This window comes from Dendropsophus ebraccatus, chromosome 7 (genome assembly GCF_027789765.1).
Source record: "Dendropsophus ebraccatus isolate aDenEbr1 chromosome 7, aDenEbr1.pat, whole genome shotgun sequence".
In the NCBI taxonomy this organism is placed as follows: Eukaryota; Metazoa; Chordata; class Amphibia; order Anura; family Hylidae; genus Dendropsophus; species Dendropsophus ebraccatus.
The window spans coordinates 43173684-43193256 of NC_091460.1; the positions used below are offsets into that span (position 1 = coordinate 43173684).

At 40.5% G+C, this 19573-nt stretch overlaps 1 protein-coding gene across 2 annotated transcripts in view; it reads right to left on the reverse strand.

The window, feature by feature from the left end:
* The window catches only part of LOC138797362 (solute carrier family 2, facilitated glucose transporter member 9-like), a 111240-nt gene that overhangs the window by 75955 nt on the left and 15712 nt on the right, over nt 1–19573 (reverse strand). The window contains exons 6-9 of one of the 2 annotated variants that reach the window (XM_069977407.1): nt 19462–19503; nt 17811–17956; nt 6047–6179; nt 1282–1469 (exon numbers count right to left, since the gene is read on the reverse strand). In XM_069977407.1, the coding sequence (XP_069833508.1) occupies nt 1282–1469; nt 6047–6179; nt 17811–17956; nt 19462–19503 (509 nt within the window). The remainder of the gene's footprint in view (nt 1–1281; nt 1470–6046; nt 6180–17810; nt 17957–19461; nt 19504–19573) is intronic. The other variant, XM_069977408.1, reaches the window with a different exon arrangement.

Here is a 19573-nt window from a genome sequence, read left to right on the forward strand (position 1 = left end):
ATCTGTAGGGTCCTTAGACATGTGCTTTGATGTTCATCTTTTATTTCTGCTGCCAGTGTTGGAATATATCGTAAAATGGGTGTTATTACAGCAGCATGATGTTGCCAGGACGGATCAGCAGCATCTCACAGCTATTGGTAATAGCATGTGGACATAGTTGCCATAATGTAGGAACACAGTCTTTGGCTATGTTCACACACTGTCTTTTTTGGCAGTTTGATATTTGTCTTTCAGGACAGCTGTCATTTTGAGTCCAAATAACGGACGTTAATTTAAAATGACCACTGTTATGTGGGCATGGAATTAGGGCCATCCTATAAGACATCCATAAAACAGACAGAAAAAGGTGAACACAGCCTAAGAGACAAAAGGAACAGTAACATCCGGTTGCCAATTTATTGGTAAACTTCCAGGAAGAACATAGGAGGTACATGGAAACACAAAGACTATCTGCTCTGTTCTATTTTTCTGTGGTCCACAAACTTATTAGGACCCAGCGGACTCCTTGGAAATATGTTGAACACAGTAATATTTTTTGTTTATTTGATGGAGAAAACTGAGAAACCCAAACTGGAGAAAAGGGTTGTGCTGTTTCTGGAAGATATCCACCATATTCTAAGCCTGGAAACCCCTTTAGTGACTCGAAAGTGTCATAGAGAACTTTGATGCTTTCAGTTCAGGTCATTAGACCAGCAGTTGGGTCAGGTTTTGTGTCCATACTATTGTGGTGAAAATACATTTGCATTATGCTGCGTTTACACGGAACGATAATTTTTTTCCCATAACGATCAGCGTTTAGACGGTACGATATGTCGTACGGAAAATCGTTTTGCGATCGCTTAAGCCTATCTCACACATTGGTTAACTCGGCAAACGACTGTTAACATGGAACGATCTGCGATTTTTTGCGAACGACGATTTGAGAACATGTTGAAAGATCAAAATGAACGATTTCTCGCTCGTCGTTTGATCGTTCGCTGGGTTTACACGTACGATTATCGTTCGAATTCGATCGTTATAGCGCAAATTTGCACGATGATCGTTACGTGTAAATGCACCATTACCCTCAAATGGAAACAACCCTGATTCAGCAGCCAATAATTGGCTGCTAACATAAAGACTCCTGACAGCAAAGGGTCACAGTAGGAGCTACTAGAGGCCATCTTTTGGCTACTTTGGAAAGATCAGGTCCTGCAGAAACTAAAGTGGAAAATAAGATTTTGCTGTGACTACTACGGATGATAGGTACTGTAATATAAGTCCTTAACCACACATACTTACAGCATTTAAGCCACAGAGCTGGTAAGAAGACATTACTACTATGGTGGTTATGATCTGCCACCTTACGGAACGCGTCTTGAAGAGCTCAGATACAGACACCAACTGAGTGTTCCTCTGTATCCTGGTCTCTGCCAGCACAGCTTCTATATCTTGAGACACATCCTCCCTTCCAAGAAATGTGCGGAAAGCTAAAAAGTAATAAGAAGAATAACAATAATATTAAAATTATAATTTTATTTTGTGTCAAATAGCTTTAGATTCATATAGTATAACATAAACCATAATCCCACAAACCAATACAGCACTTTCCCTCTTTTATATCATTGTTCTACTTGGATGGAATGTTCCCTTTTGCTGTATATGGTCCATGCATTTGCATATTTTATAAATGCATGGTTTAGAGATAGCTTAGGGTAAATGGTCTTACGCTACTATGTCCCTACATATTCCAAAGCACAAATTAACACAATTAACATATTAATATATATATAATGACATAATATAAAGCCATAGACTGCTGACACAATCTCAGTAATGGCAGCAAGTAAAAGCAGTTGTAAAAATTAATATTAGCAAAATAATTTCCATTTGGAATCACTTCAAAGAATGTATCTTTGATTTGCATTAGAGAACAATTCCAAAAACCAGCCTCCACAAGGATACCATAAGAGTTCTATCCCAACATGGTACTACTAGGCTGTTACTGCTTGGTTTTGTATCTATCTGGAGGACCCCACATTAAAAAAAAAGATATATATATATATATATATATATATATATATATATATATATATATATGCAAGCATACAACATTTCAAGCATACAAAATCTCCAATGTGACAGGGATGAGAGAAGAGGTTCATGTGGCAAAGTGTAATGTGAGTTATCCTGTTTGCAGATGACCATGTGACCATAACTGAGCTGCAGCTCCACAGTAGCTTTAACATAACAGTATAGGAAGTAGGTAACTTCTGAACTAAAACAGTTGAAATTTGAATGAAAAGGCCTTTGTAAATTATTATTATTCGTTATTTATTATATATTATTAAATATTATTATTCGTTATATTTGTGTTTAAAATTTACTAAACTAGACTAGAAATGGGCGGAAGATACTTTTAATGAAAACCAGCAAAAATACATAAGCATACATATGCATTTCAGCATGCATTATTTTTTACCCATTTTACATTGCACTCTCACCCAGAACAGAAAGAATTTTTTTTTGAGTCAGGAAAATCTGTTATGCATTAATAGGAAGCAAATAGTAGGAACAAGAAAGTCTAAAACATGGAATGTTCATTGTCAATTTAATACATTTTCATTTCAAGTCGTGTGTTCCATTACTTCTATTACCACAATCATTCTCTGTATATGGTGCTGTTAGCAGAATACTATCATCAGTAATAGGACACTAGCAACAAAGAACTCCTGTATATTAGGAGCTGGAAAGCTAGTGGCTCATTTACTAAGTTGACACCATCACAGTTATCCAGAACGTCATGGCTCTCCAGCATTATTATTGAGACAGTCTAACAGAAAATGTAAGGCAAAAATGGGAATAAGTGTAATGCTTTTCATGTTAGATAATGAACAGTAGGGAGCATTAGTATTTTTAAAGGGACTGAATTGCTTGCAGTTAGGGCATGTCCACACCAGAAAGTCACATTTGTTGGGATTGTCAGGTTTAGAAAAAAAGCTTATTCTGATATTGGATTAAAGAGGATTTGTGCTCTCAGAAAATCATCTATTATCATTTATTGAAGAAAGTATTGTTCAAATGAACGTCTCCAGACGCTGTTCTTTGTAGGGGGCAGGTTTGTAAACACTCTGTAACCTGTGCAAAAGCCATTCAACAGGGAAGGGAAGGCTGAGCTGCTATTATTTTTTCTATTCCCTTTTGCCTTCTAAGAGCTATAGCGCTTTTTAATTTTTCAATGTACATGGCCCTATAAGGGCTTAAAGCGACTCTGTATCCACAATCTGACCCCCCTCCCCAAACAACTTGAACCGTTGGATAGCTGCTTTTAATCCAAGACCAAGATCTGTCCTGGGGTCCATTTGGCAGGTGATGCAGTTATTGTTCTTAAAACAACTTTTAAACTTGCAGCCCTGTGTCACATTGGCGTGGCCTAGGATTTCTATGCCCTAGGCCTGCACCGCCTCTCCGTCCCTCCTCCCTGCCCTCTTCACCATTAGGAATGCCCCTGGGCATTACTTCTCCTATTCCTCACTTGTCTGAAAACTGCACAGGTGCCTTAACGATCCAGCACATGTGCAGTGTTCAGACAGGTGATGAATAGGAGAAAACCTGGAGCATTCCTAATGGTGAAGAGGGCGGGGAGGAGGGACAGAAAGGCGGTGCAAGCCTAATGCACAGACACACTAGGCCATGCCAATTTGACAAAGGACTGCAGGTTTAAAAGTTGGACAGGTCAGGACAGATCTTGGATTATAAGCAGCTATCTGAAGGTAGAAGCAGATTGGGGAGGGTCAGATTGTGGGTACAGAGTGGCTTTAAAGAAGAAGTCTGGCCATTTCAAAAAACTGGCAGCTGGCAGGGGGGAACATAATAATCAAACACTACTTATCGCTCTAGGTGACCTGCAGGCTCCGGACCCCTGATGGAATGCATTTTCCCCCGAGTCTTGATGAAGTCACGATGCAGCGGTAGATGCCGACCTGTGTTTTGATTGCGCACTCAGCCAGTCAGTGACTGGAGCGGTGTCCTGCCCCAATTACTGACTGAGTGGGCAGCATCAACAGCATCTTTGGTTCAGAAGAGATCCCAGAGCCTGGCAGGGGGTCCCGGCGTGGCGATCCAGCGCTAGAAAGCCACGGGGACAGGTGAGTAATGACAGCTTGTTACCTTCCTCCCCTGCCCCTGTCTTTTTAAAAATTGTTACCAGTGTCAGACTTCTCCTTTAATATAAAACTTTTGGGTGAAATTTGTGACCCCAATGCAATAGGTAAACTTTTACTAAGGTTTCGCACAGGTATTTAAAACCTTATATGTTAAAAAGGGGAAGGGGCAGCCAGCCAGGGAGTGATTGCTATAGTATGATGTCTTATCTTTGCCCATAGCAAGGGGATTTTCACCACATTAAATGGATTACAGAATATTTTATTTGTAATTCTTCTATATAACGTAGAAAAATAGAAAAGAGTGTGAGCTTGTAAAAACCTGTGCAGCATTTTAATAAAATCTTATCTGTGCCCGTAGCAATGGTTTCACTACTTACAATAGATGAATTTCATTACTATTTTTTTAATGTCCCTTTTGTAACCTTGAATAGAATAGAATAGAAGGTAGGTTGGAAAAATATTCGTGAACCATTAATAAAACCGTATCTTTATTCCTAGTAGCGTTATCGCTATTTTCATAAGATAATCTTGATTACTGATTTTTTTTTTTTAATTATTCTTTGTAATGTAAATAAAAAAAGCTGGCTTTGTAATAAAAAAAGCTGGTAGGTGGTAAAAAAAATGTGTGAGCCCTTTACAAAACTATATCTGGCTATTGTATGGCTATATTTAAAAGATTAACTTGCTGTAAATTCATTTGTAATCCCTCACCGTAGAGTAGAGGAAAATTGAAAATTGTGGCATACACCACGGAAAAGGGGTAGATGTTTGTGAAAACCACCCAATTTGCACAAAAAATCTACACCTTTTACGTAGCTTAAGCCCCACTCACCTGATGGGCAGACAGGGGGGCATGACAAGACGGGGAGGAGGCATGGCCTCTCCCTGCTTCTGACTTTTTTTTCATATAGTTTACACCTGCAAAAGGTGTCAATCATGGAAGAAATCTACACCTGCTCTGAAGCAGGTGTAAATATCTGCACCCACCATGCAGCGGACACAGGTCCTGCCGGAATTAATAAGAGCTGTGTGCCTCTTAGTAAATCTATTCAACTGTATGGGAACAGGACTTCATTTAAGACTGGCGTACAAGTATGCTGGTCTTGATAAATGTGCCCCAAGGTCTATGTGCAAGTCCCTGCCGAACCTGACTAATTTATAAGTAAAACTTGATTCTAAAAAAATATATTTGCTCAACTCAACCTGGGACCCTCATTAATCACTGTGAGGACGAAAGGCTGTGCCTGGTGCTGTAGCTCAGCCTTATTTAGGATGCCCGCTCCCAACCATTTAAGAATTGATGACCTATCAAAAGATACAATTGAAGAGGGGTTCCAGGAAAAATTAACCTAGATCAGTAGGAGATCATGGGGGTCCGACCTCTGTACCCCCCACCGATCTCTGTTTTGGACCCCGGTCTCTGTGTTATGAATAGAGCTGCGGGTACGGCTCGTGACCCACGACTCTATTCATTCCTATGGAGCGACAGAAAGAGCCTTCCGGCATACTCTGCTCTTTGTGTCGCTCCATAGGAATGAATAATACAGAAGATACAGAGATTGGCGGGGGTACAGAGGTTGGACCAATCGCGATCTTCTACTTTTCATTTTCTAAAATTTTTTTTTACTTAAATACTCCTTTAATGTAACCCCTGAAGAAGCATTAAAAAAAAAAAAGTTATAGAAATGTCTCTATACAAGGACTAGACAGCTGTCCATTGTGATATATGTTACAGAGTTGCTGAAAATGATAGCGTTTAGTATTTGTGTATTTCCAATAGTATTGTGAGAAATAATGGGTACTTGACACTTATCATAACAGCTGCCATGACAGTATGTATGGATGAATCCTAAGTATTTTACACGCCTCACCTCACATTAACTTTACTTACGGTAACATACCTTTTTCAGCTTTCTTTGTATCTTGCTTTTGTAGTAAAAGATATCGAGGACTTTCTGGAAAAAATGGCAAAAACGCAACCTGTATCACGGCAGGAATCAGGATAAACCCAAACAAACAGGGCCAGAGGGATTCCTGAAACATGTAAAGGAAGATATTAGATAAGGAGTTATTAGGGAATTATTATATTCTCTAGAGATGAGCGAATTTACAGTAATAACGAAGCAAAGTGCTTTGAGCTCTAAAATCTCCTCCTCAGCCGGCTGTCTTTTAACTGGCTGCTGCTCCGTGCTGCTCCTCCCCAGGTGCTGGGAAAAGATGGACCCAGTCCTGGGAAACTGGGAGACGTATTACTGTAAATTCGCTCATCTCTAATATTCTCAAAGACTGAGATCTATAAGCACTAGAGTTGACACTGCAATGTAGGGTTTTCTGCAATATAAACCATGCGCATGTCAATAAAGTGGGGACAAGCTGGGGCACAGCCTAGGTAGCCCCTCATGACAGAGATTTGCCAGGCCAGGGGGTGTGGGAAAACAGGGGTTTAGCCCAAGGCTAAAGTGATGAAGGGGGGGTGACTGTTAAAAGAGGAAATAGAGTATGGGTAGGAGGGGGCCTAGGTTTTATTTAGGGAGTATGCAAGGGGTGTCTACAGCCATTTTGTTAGGAATAGACCACTGGAGGAACATCTATCACCCGCCCTCCCTTTAATGTTTTTTTTCCTGTGAGTTTTTATTTATTTATTTAGGGATGGCCCAGTTTTTTTATTTATTTATTTTTTTTTTTGGGGGGGGGGAAGGGGACCTTGAAGTTGGATGGCAGTTGAGTGGGCATGGAAGTGGAGGGAGGGAAGCTAGTGGGTTGGTGGGTTCTGGACTCCTTAGGACTGGCTATCACTGGGTTTGGCTTCCATGTTTATGGCCTCCATGAAACAGGGATTATAAAGATTAGAGCACAGGTAACTACTTAGGTGGTTTAGAGTCAAGCAGCTGTTTGGCTCGAGGTAAAAGCCTGTGTCTGCGGTAGTTAGGAAAACCATGAGGTACTGTAAATGTTTACAGGGGTTGAGACGACCTCATGGTTAGAGGTCTGGTTTATACTTGAATTGGGTTAGGTTACAGGTTAAGGGGTAAGGGCAGCCTTATCAAACAATGGAGTGGTTTAAATGTGGGTGTGGCTTGCTTAAAAGGGGGTGTGGCTCAAACATCCAACAAATCGAAGCATAAAATTGAATCGTTTTATCTAGAGATGCACTAAATTTACAATACACAATTACAGTCTAGATGTACTCATGTGTCTGCACCAGAATTGGTGTTCCCTTATCCCGGCAGCATACACATCACTTTTTAAGAATGGTGGATCCTGTACTATCTACATAGAGGTGTTGCTTTTCATTATAATCCAAGGAAGAATACAGTAACAGGAATTTTAGGTCTTTGTTAGATGTCAAATGGAACTGATTTTGCGTGTGCATATACACATTTCAGAGATTTACACTTTCAGAGATTGTACTATGAACAGCTTTATATAAAGTTTTCATAAGTAAATATTCTTTGAATCAGTAATTACCATATACTTAATTAGAAGAAAAAAAAAGCAGTATGAGTAGGAGATTCATAATCTTCTATAGGAAAGAACTTTTCAAAATTACAAACAAAGACTTTGAATTATATCTCAACTCCTACAGGGCCAAAAATAGATTCACATAGCCAATCCTTCATTATATGCACTCAAATGATTATAATTAGTCATTTACAGAGTCACCTGATACCTGTAACAGCCATTCACCTTCCCTACAGTGTGCCTCAATACACTTTCCATATATTAATAGCTTTTGCATTGAAACTGCACAATGGACAATATACTGTAGGTGGAAACACAGAGAACTTAATGACCTCAATAAATACTGTAAACTTTTGTCCCATATTAGCAAGACTTTAAGGCTATGTTCACACTACGTATATTTGTGGCTGTATGTTTGAGGCTGTATAGCAACCAAAACAAGGAGTGGATTGAAAACACAGAAAGGCTATGTTCACATAATGTTGTAATTGAGTGGATGGCCGTCATTTAATGGCAAATATGTGCTGTTATTTTAAAACAACGGCTGTTGTATTGAAATAATGGAAGTTATTTACTGTTATATGGCAGCCATCCACTCAATTGCAACATTATGTGAACAGATCCTTTCTGTGTTTTCAATCCACTCCTGGTTTTGGTTGCTATGAGGACCAAATACAGCCTCAAATATACATAGTGTAAACCCAGCCTTAATGTGTAAATGAAAAAAACCCATAAAAACAGGAACAATATTTCCAATAAAAAGTAAAATTTCCAATTTCCAATTTCCAGTAAAAAATTTTAATCTACAAAAAAATTACAAAAACATAATTGGTATCTCTGTGTCTAGAAACGTCCATACTATTATGTTATTAGTCCCTAATGGCAAACACCATTTAAAAATACCCAGTGCTAGAATTACTGTCTTAGGCTATGTGCACACACTAGGGCTGGGCGATATATCGCGAAAATACCGATACCGTCACTGGCATTGGCTAAACGACCTCAACTTTACCAGGACGGTATTTGCTATATTTTCTTTTTTTCCTTCTTTAATGGCTCTCCAGCCTCCCATTCTGACGGATGCTCCTGGGTTAAACTATTCCACAGGCCCTGACAGTAACCTGTCCTAGACTGTGACATGAGCCCCAGACCTTGTTACCTGGGATTAGAGGAATGCTGAGGGTTCCCTGCTTACACCCGCGCTGCGAAATAGAGTTCATGGGATTCTAGCAACTTTGCTCTATCCGGATCAGTTCCTTACTTCTTTGTGGAAACTGTCCTGCACTGTGTTCCTCCTTGTGGATTTGGATGATCCCTGACTTGTCCTCTCTTGTGGAAGCTTAACACTGCATAGTGTGGAGTGAGGTTACTTGAGAGAAAACTGTATCTAGCTGCATGTGCTCTGGTCTACATCTAGACTGCACAACTTAGAATGGGGACCTGCCAGGAGCCAGGGCCCATCTTGACTGCTGTAGAGAGCGTTCTAGCTTGCGTCCTTCCTCTACAGAATCCAAAGGCAAAAAACCCTACACTTCCTCTACCCATGTGACTTCCTTCCTACAGCGCATGTAAGGTGGGCTGTTAGTGGGTGAGGAGTGCATATATAGAAGTAAAGAGAGAGATTATAAGCGAAGAGGAGAAAAAACTCTCATTGGTGTGCAGATCCATGTGGTACACAAACAAACCCTTTTGCTTACTTCACTTTTTAATATCTGAATACACATACGACAACAACATCTTGTGGCAAAACTCTGGTACTACTACATTACCACTTAGACTTACAAGTACAGGCTTTTGCAAAGGGTGTAACCAATAGTAACACCCATGGTGGGACTCCACAATAAGCTACACCTGCTGTAATAGTATTTTCAGTAGAACAGACAACACTGATGATGATTGGCAGCTGCTGAGCAAACACTAAACCTGCAATTGTGTAATGAAAACTTTTTATTTTACACATTGGACTACTTAATGAATTTCCCTAAACCTGTTATTGTCTGTATTACAACCTCAGCCGCTGTTTTATGAAGCCACACTTATTTCTCGCCATAAAAATATGAACTCCCTGCAGTTTATATTTATTTATTATAAAATCCTCTTTTCTGAGTAAGACGAGGTAAAATCTCCTCAGTCTTCGCTTATATTTTATTCTAGAAATATGATTTTCTTTATCACTTTCAGGATCAGTTGTTTCAGGACTTGAATACTTTCAGCCATTACTGTACTGTCATTATATGTGAGATTATAGATAGATCAGCCTCTAATTCATACTTCTATTTCTGAATCACTCGATCTGCACAGCTCATTATGTGATCCGTATAGAGGAAGAAGAAGAGTGACAAAAATGGAGCCCGGACTACCACTGTTCCCTGCCTTTAACAGTCTTTCTACTGCAAACTCTGCTGATAGGTAATTGCTGATGACTATGCTAGGTCTATAGCAGGTTACTGTAGTGAGAAGGAGCAACATTATTAAAATGGATTTAAATTTGGCCAGAATTATCATTATATTCCTATAAAAAGAGGTTACGGAACCACTGCTAGGTCATCAAGCAAACTACGTACTGAGCAGAAGGCATTCAGTGTATGTCTCCTGCTTAGTGACTATTAACTGCAGAGCACCTGGCTCTGGGAGTGTAAGGAGCTAGGTGACAATGCACAACACCACCACTAACCTCCATGGCCAGAGGTTAGAGTAAGAATATTCACCCCTGATTCTTGTTTGTGTCCAGGCCTGACATTTTACTTCATGCATTTCTTTTACAAGCACTAAAATGCCTTTGTATGGTATTCATTAATGGGCTTTATCATAGGCATCATGGGGGGAATTTATTGTTGAGTCTACTCAATTGCAATTTATTTAACTAGTTTTAGGCCCCTTTTTTACCTTCTGTATGGAGAATTTATTGAATGGTCGCACCCAGTTTAAAAATGTGCAGATGCCAAATTTGGAAGTAGGAAGAAGTTGCACGCATGTGTCCCACAAATAAGTGCAAGGTATTTGCCTGGTCTACAGCACGCGTAGCCTTGTGCCAGTGGATACAAAATTTTTAAAGTGTCTCTGTCTTTTTGAAAAACATTTGACATATCATAGAGACATGTCAAAAGTTTTCATCGGTCCAGGTCTGAGTGTTCAGATCCGTACCAATCAGGAGAATGAGCGGGGAGAGGACTATAGCTACAGTGCATCAGCTCTCGGCTCTGTGTCACATGATATCAGTCTGACCGATCATGTGGCACAGGTGGCACAGATGGCACAGGCCGGGAGTGGATCATGCTTAGCGTGGTCTTCTCCCAGCTCATTCTCACAATCGGTATGGGTCTGCCATTTTTTCCTTTTTCTTTGTTGAATGTGGGGGGTGTTGCTGCCTCCTGTTGGCTTGCACTCGACCCATGTCCCAAGGGTGCTATAAAAAGAGATTATTTGGATCCTATCTGCCCAGTTGTAGGCTTATTGTTAGCCCAGGAGAGGCCATTGCTAGTGTAGGAATGCTAAAGTAGGAACCATGTCTGTGAGGACACCTTAACATGGTGACATGGTACCCTCTGTTTGATCAAATAGTTTGCTAAGATCCTCATTTTTTATTATCTACAGAGCAGGTTTTTACCATGTGTATGCTGGGAGGTGTATATACGGTAAGCCCTTGCACCTGTGTGTTGCTGTTGCACTTTCTGTTTTTTCGTCTATACTTAACCCACAAGCAGCATGCAACCTGCAATGTGAACAGAGGTATAGAGGTTCTGCCATTTTTTCCTTTTTTTCATGTCTCTATGACATGTCAAAAGTTTTTCAAAATGACAGTGACACTTTAAATAATTGTGCAGTTTCAAAACATATATGGGAGGAAGAGCACACAGCGAGGGTCTATATAAACGGTGGGGGAGCGCACAGGGGATCTATATAAATGGGGGGAGCGCACAGGGGGTCTACATAAATGAGGGGAGCGCACAGGGGGCTATATAAATGGGGGAGCGCACAAGGAGTCTATATAAATGGGGGTAGCACACAGGGGGGCTATATACAAGTGGGGGAGCTCACAGTGGGGCTATAAAAGGGGGGAAGCACACAGGGGGCTATATACAAGTGGGGGAGCACACAGGGGGTATATACAACTGGGGCAGCACACAGGGGGTATATACAACTGGGGGCAGCACACAGGGGGGGCTATATACTAATGGAGGAGCACACAGTGGGTAACTACAACTGGGGGGAGCACACAGGGGGTATATACAACTGGGGTGAGCACACAGGAGGTATATACAATTGGGGCAGCGCACAGGGAGTATATACGACTGGGGGCAGCACACGGGGGACTATATAGTATACTGGGGGAGCACACAGGGGGGCTGTGTATAACTGGGGGAGCACACAGGGGTCTATATATAACTGGGGGAGCACACAGGGGTCTATATATAACTGGGGGAGCACACAGGGGGGTCTATATACTACTGGAGGCAGCACACAAGGGGTATAATCTACTGGGGGCAGCACACAAGGGATATATACTCTGGGGGCAGCACACAAGCGGTATATACTACTGGCGGCAGCGCACAAGCGGTCTATATAACTGGGGGCAGCACACATTGGGACTGCACAGAAGTGCTTATATGCTTTACTACTATACTGGGGCACAGAACATACCTAATTATTAAGTGGGGGCACAGGGACACCTTAAATCTGTGGGGGCACTGAGAGGTGTAACTACTATTTGGGGATACAGGGGACCTAACTACTGTATGTGTTGGAGCCTAAAATATTTCTCTGACAGATTCTGGAGGGAAGATTCCCAGCCGGGAGAAGACTTCAAGGTGGCCCAGGCTGGATGGAGAGAAAAAGAAAAAGAAGTAAAAGATCAGAGAAGACGCCTCCTATGAATAACTGGATATAACTGCACTCTGTTATAGGCTTGTAGTGATAGGGGTCATAGTGTGGCAGTATTATGTTATGGCATCATTGGTGATATCTTCCTGTTTTGTTCAGAGCAGTTTTGAGGCAATATGTAATAGTATGTATGGTGGTAGGAGGGTTATAAGAGGACTACTGGGGTGGGGGGAGAGCGCATGTCGAGGGAGGGGGCGGACATGACTTCGCTTGGGGCCCCAGAAATGCCAAGACTGCCCCTGGGTGCACGTGATAGTGAGGGGCAGTTTAAAGGCACAACTTTGATTTTTTTTGACAGTTTGAGCTCTTTCCAAATTAGAGGAACAGTATCTGGTATCATATCTATCAACTAAGGGGTACATAAGCTTTAAGATCCGGATTTGCAATAAGCTTGGAGGCTGGACTAGATGAGCTTGGCAGGAATGGTACATCAAAGAAGTGGTTTGCAATACATGTCTGAAGTGAGCTCTGCCGGGCCAGAGCGGGCAGTAGACTGACTGGAGGTAACTTGCAGCAGGACGGAGGGAAGTATGTACAAAGTGCATGCATGGGGTTTTAGAAGTTGTGGGCAGAAAATAGAGCAATGAGCCATGTTATACCGCACTGCAGCCTGCCCTGTGCAAAGTAATTTATAATACCAGTCAATAGCTCCATGGGACTTTTAAATATGATCTTAATTAGTGGAATAACCCCATAAAGATGAGTAAAGTGCAAGTTTCCAATTAATCTTCAGTTCAGAAAACTAAATGGATTTTTATTTGCCTCTGCCGCCCTGAAGTTCTGGTTTGCTTTTCCTAATGATGACGCTTTCCCTGGATAACATGAGATAATGTTAAGCACACACATCACCCTTTGCCCGGTGTAAATATGCAAACGCTATTCTATTTCAGCTTTGATCTTCCTCATTAGTGAGTCAAGAAGAGGTAACGGAAATACATTGCAGGAAGGTGTTAAAAATGAAAGTACGTACCCATGATACTAGAAAAATTATAGGAACAGCAGGGTTATAGCAGAAAAGCTATGTGCTCAGTAGGAGACCAGGCACTGATGATGTGGGATCTAAAGATACCTCTGTACCTGAAAGAGTATTATTTCAGGAAATGTGGGTAACAACATCTAAAGAAACAGGTAAATCATTATTCTCTCTATAAAGGAAAAGTCTCAAGGTGGAGGTCTGGTTTTGCTGTGTCCCTTGCTGTGTGATGATGGTACAGCAAGGTGGGCTTGAGTTCACTTGGGCATGCGTCACGGTGGCCAGAAGGGGTAGTACCCACTCTAGTACCCCTAGCGACATGGGCACTGTGCTTGAAAAGGGGTAGCCTAAGTGTAAGGTGTAGGCGCAGGTGCAACAAAAAAGTAGTAAACTCAGCAGTAGTAAACTCAGCAGGTGCAGGTGACAGAGCTAAAGAGTAGAAAGGAAGGTACCACTCGGCATAGCAGACTTGCTAAGACCTCCCAGAAGAGCCATTCTTGAGTCAAGAAGATACTTCAGCTTTCCCGCTCTTTGTCTCACTGGGCATCAGTTCCTTGCTGTGGTAACTGTCCTGAGAAGGATCCCTGGCGTGAACAAGGTGTACGCTAGAGGATGGTTACCCCTCCTCCTGGTTTCTGGTCCCTGACAAAGGCCCTGGCCTGGGCCAGGTCTGGCTTCACTGCAGCAGGGACTCTCTCTCTCTCTCTCTCTCTCTCTCTTGTCTGTGTTTCTTCCCACCATCTACCAACTGAGGAAGACCTCCCATCAGGAACTAACCACTCTTTTATACGGGAAAACTAAGGCTAACTCCCATGGGGGGGGGGCTGTGTGGGTAAAGGAGAGATAAGAAGAGTAATTGGTGGACAGCTGTGTGAGGCACCTGCACCTTTGATTGGACAGAACAGTGAACAGACAAAGAACATAAGTTAACCCTTTTTCTTCAGTCGTGCTGATAGAAACAAATACACAGTTATAAAACAAAGTGAGACCTCTAGTGGGGAAACACACCAATAGCACCTTTATCCCCTTAGTGCGATACCTGACAGACACACTTTAACCTATTGAAATAAAATTTAGTGGACCACCCGTACGGGGACACTACAGTTTAAGGTCTTGTCTAAGATCTGTATACATGGTTTTAGTCTGGGTTCTGTACACAGATGATTTTCTGGTCTCAGGTCTGTACATGGGTGATTCTGATCTGGGGTATGTGTACATGGGGTCTGGATTCTAAATACAGTGGGAGTCTGGTCTAAACAGATGGTCTGGTGTTAAGCTGGGGTCTGTATAAAGAGCTGGGCTGGGGTCTATTTCAGGGGGGTTCTGCTTTGGGGTCTACATTTTATTTAGTGGTTTTAATCTGGGTCTACATTTTTATTGAAGGTATCTGATATATGGTGTGTATTTATTTAGGTGATCTAATGTGTGGTCTGAATTTATTCAGGGGTCAGGTGTGTGGCCTGTATTTATTTAGGAGGCCTAGTGTTTGGGAATGTGCTGAAGGGCAACAGGTAGGGCTTATTGAAAATATTTATTCCCCTCTTCAAAATCTCCCCAATGCTCCTTAATAAAGTTGACAAGTATGTAAGCAAGTTCTATTACCATCAGTTCCATCAGACAGCGGCCTCTCACCAGCCTTTGTGAATGTAATCACTGCCTGCGGCTGGATGGATCGCACTATATTAGCATTTTTTGGGTTGAGCTGTTTGATGTCTGTGCTATAACGCCCACTCCGGTTACTGACATGATCTGAATTATGGCACAGTGTAATGAGATGCAGAGGGTGGCATACTCTAGTCTAGAGAATTATTGTCAGAACAGATGATTTAACCTTTCACTTATTTTGACAAATCTCTCCTTCTGCATTATGTGTATCTGTCATTCCCTGCATTTCCCTATTACATCCCCATCAGCTGTAAATCCTCATTTCGGAGGGAAACTTGTTTACAAACAGTAGAAATTTATGGCATGTCATACAAACGGTTTAACCCTTTGGCTGTTATAGATTGAGGTCAAAGAAAATGTCTAGCCAGAAATTTTTGTTTGTTTGTTTTCTTTTCATGTCTCATTCTATTTTTATTTGTCATTCCTATAACATTTTATGCTAAGTTCCGCGTGAACGGCTTTTGCTTTTACAGCGTGGGAACATAGCCTTATAGGGGGGGAAACTGAGAAACATATTTATTTATTTTTATTATCATCATGCATACTTATTTTTAGAGAATTAGGATATATTCACATCTGAAATGTAGCCTGCATTTGAGGTATACATCAGCATACTGGCAGAATAGTTTTCAACATATGCCATACCTTTGCTGAGTCCATTAAATTCCATAGACTGAACATGGCTTACTAATGACTACTTTCATTCTGCTTCCAAGCATACTGTAGATTGTTATTTGGAGATCAACAAAAAAAAAAAATAATGTATGCTCAGAAATTGACAGAATGTAGTCACTAGTAGAGTTTATTTTGTCCAATGTCAATAGATTTGGAATAAGTACACTGATCGTTGAACCTTGGCTTTTACTGGTAAGTCCAAAACTTTCATTAAAGAAACTTCTAAATAAATACAAATAGTTTCTGGGAAAACTTTTGGTTGGAGGGATGTCCAAGTTGGTGCACCAATGTGGTTCTTGGTATTTGAAACACTAAACTCTATTGCGTAGTCTAATTTGACTTCTGTTGTTAGCACATTATTGTTTACTGTGGCTGAATATTATTACACCTGGTAATTTGCTTAAAAGAGTTCTCTAGCAAAAAAAAAAAATCAACTGGTACAGGCGACAGCATAGAGCAGTCTGTCAGGCTAGAAAGAATACACCACTTCCTGCAGGACATACAGCAGCAGATAAGTACTGGAAAATTTTGGGGGGGATTAATAGAAGTAAATTACAAATCTCTGGCACCAGTGGATTTGAAAGAAAAAGAGTACCCCTTTAAATAATAGTTTATGGGGGAGGACTACCTATTAAAGCCTCAGCTTATCACAATCATATAAGAAATACTCCGGGCATGAAGAAAATAGCAATTACTAAGTGAGTAATAGCAACAATCAGCAATTAGCTTTGGAAATCTACGGTTTATTTCACAATATAAAGTATGATATCTGATTGATGACTACGTGTTATGCACACTTGCTTGTCATAAATAATCCTTAATGGCTCTGCAAACAATACAAAACCCTGGGCTCATTTGTTCTGTTGGTCTGAACCACTGGTCCAGTGCACTGATTGTATCTAGAGTACAAAATATTGTTGTCGGTGGCGGAGACGATCAAGTACTAAAATGCTCAAATGCTTGTTACTAGTGTCCAGGATTTTTTTTTAAACTCAAATGCTTAATTTGAGTAAAAAAAAAAAAAAAACAATTAAAGTCAATTGGAGGTTCAAACTATTTTTCAGTAGCCCCCTACACGGCAGAGGAGAGGGTGTCTGGTCCACCTGAAGACTTCAGAAAGTAATGGACACACCACAGAAATGGAGCGGGAACAGTAGGTGAAGTGTGCATGGATACACTTTTGCAGACTGAAAATAATGGTCAAATTAAAGTGGAAAAACGCAAACGCAAACTGTGGCATAGTATACAACTGTGTATACTCACTGTATACCCAATACCAGTATACTGTACCACTATCTGACTGAGTATATCGTAACATACTGGTGTAGTGTATGTCAGATGCTTTTTTTTCTGTGTCACACAGGGATATCACTAGTCCTAAAAAAACTTTTGGGGACTTGTGGATTACGACATATACTCCTACACAGTGTATACTCACTAAGCACCACCAGACAGACCACTATCAGACTAAGTAGACCATCTAATACTGGTATACCATACCATACTGTTTGTCAGATGTTTGTTGTGTCACACAGAGATATCACTAGTCCTAAAGAGAACTTAGGGTAGTTGCGGATAATTGCTAGTACTCTTACTGTGCACTGCAATAACACAAACTGTAGGATAGTAGGAGTTGGCAGGGTGGTAACCATGGGGAAAAATGGCATATACTAGTGATAGAATGGCCGGATATAGTCCTGCTCCTCATATATACATTCACAGACAGCTTATTCTGAAAAGTCCCTGTAAGTGACAGGTAGGGCCCGTTTACACAACGGAATCGGCACATTTCAATTCTTTGAGCGGAGAGGCGTGGAGAGTGGAGGGGCACAAGCCCTCCCATTCAAGTAGATACAAGGTTGTATTCGGCGCAAACGGTTTCCGCACTAAATTTCGGTGCCAATTCCGTAGTGTGAACGGACCCTTATACTTTAAGGATAAAAGAACATGTAGTTGGATGTCTATAAGTCACTTTGGTTATTGAAGGAATAAATAGATGTATTTCTTACCTTTCCAAATATTTCTGGCAAACCCAAGACTTGACCGGTAAATACTCCCACACAGATCAGTATTGCAGTGATCTGACCCAGAGACCCACGGATCCTCTTTGGTGATATCTCATTGAGATACATTGGGAGGGTACTGAGCGCTATACCTGAAAAAACATCAACATTATGTGTTATTTATTAGTAGTACTGTTAAGAGTAATGATTGATGGGGTTATTGACCATAAATTAATATTAAACATTTATTATAGGGGTATTTCCACAACGGGTAAAAAAAAAACATCCTTACAGTTTTTCAAGCCATATCCCATATAACCAGGAAAAACTGTATTTTTGCGCCTCTAAATATATCAGGCAGAGCAAAAGCAGGTGGAATATTATACATGGGTGGTGTGTAAAACGTTGCTGTTTATAAATCGACCCCCTCCCCCCATATGTTAGTATAGTGTTGTTATGTACAGTTAATATGGTATGTTAGTATAGTATAGAGTCATTACAATTGTACAGTCTAAAACATAGCTACTTGAGTAATGTCATCATCATAGTGGCATCTATATAGAGATAACTGGCTGGTACATGATACTAGTGGTATGTGTGAGTGTGTGTAGCAAGAGGATCCTGCAATTTATGGAGAGAAGAACATCCTAATGGACAATGTATGTTGCTAAGGGCAATCTGTGTTTATTTCTCAATTGCCCGTTGACAAAGGTTAATAGCCAAGACTTTTCTTGCTGGACCGATGTAGAGCATCGTAAAGACATATGGAGACTAATAGGCCATTGATGCTCCATTGGGAAGCAGGTGACAAAAATCCTTTATAAAGTATAATAAGCATAGATTACTCTTACACCATACAGTGAGTGCCAGGGTCTTCCTCTCTGCATAATGCTGGAGTCTATATAATCATAATGCAATCACAATTCTGGAATCACAATGAAAAATACAAAAATGTTCTTTTCAGGAATTAGAACAAATTTGATTCCACTTTATTATTAATAATATTTGCTTTCCAGTAAAGACTCATCACTTGATACAATTCAAAATCATCATTCAATTACACTTTTACCCTGCGCCGTTACATAAAATTGGAATTAGGGAAGTGCGAGGAGCCGACTGCCAACTATACTTATATGTTATAGAGATTCTTGAGGGGTATAACAAAAACTATATCCATAAACCTCGGTGTCATTATCTTATACAGTGCGGTATACACAATTTTAGGTTGTTTCGTCAATTTGGCTAAAAATAAAGCTTCTATTGAATTACTGTTACTCGTCAGATTGATGGTAGTGAGAATGTGGACTGTGAAAGAATCTCTCTCTATTAAAGCTTGGAATAACTTAATAATGAAAATTCATAAATTTGAGAAATTATATTATAAAGGGAATAAAATGGGATGAAACTCCATTTTGGCTAAATGGGTAGACCTGAAGTGAGGTCCTGTAATGTGTTTGTCTTTTCTCCCTCACTCATCTCCTTTCTTTTGTTTTTTCTTTCTCTCTCTCTCTTAAAAAGCGGTTTCAGTGTGTGTGTGTGTGTGTGTGTGTGTAGGGACGTGGAATATTATATTTTATTGAATTCTCAATAGATAATTTTACTGTTCTATATTTAAAAAAAAAAAACCTATTCAAAATATAAAAAAAATAATATTCACTGTCTTTATCTTCCACTTTAATTATGTTCATGTCAAGGAAGCCTGCAATGATAAGAAACATGTTTCTCTTGGCTGTCAAAAATATATGCAGTTCTGATAAACTTTTGACTGT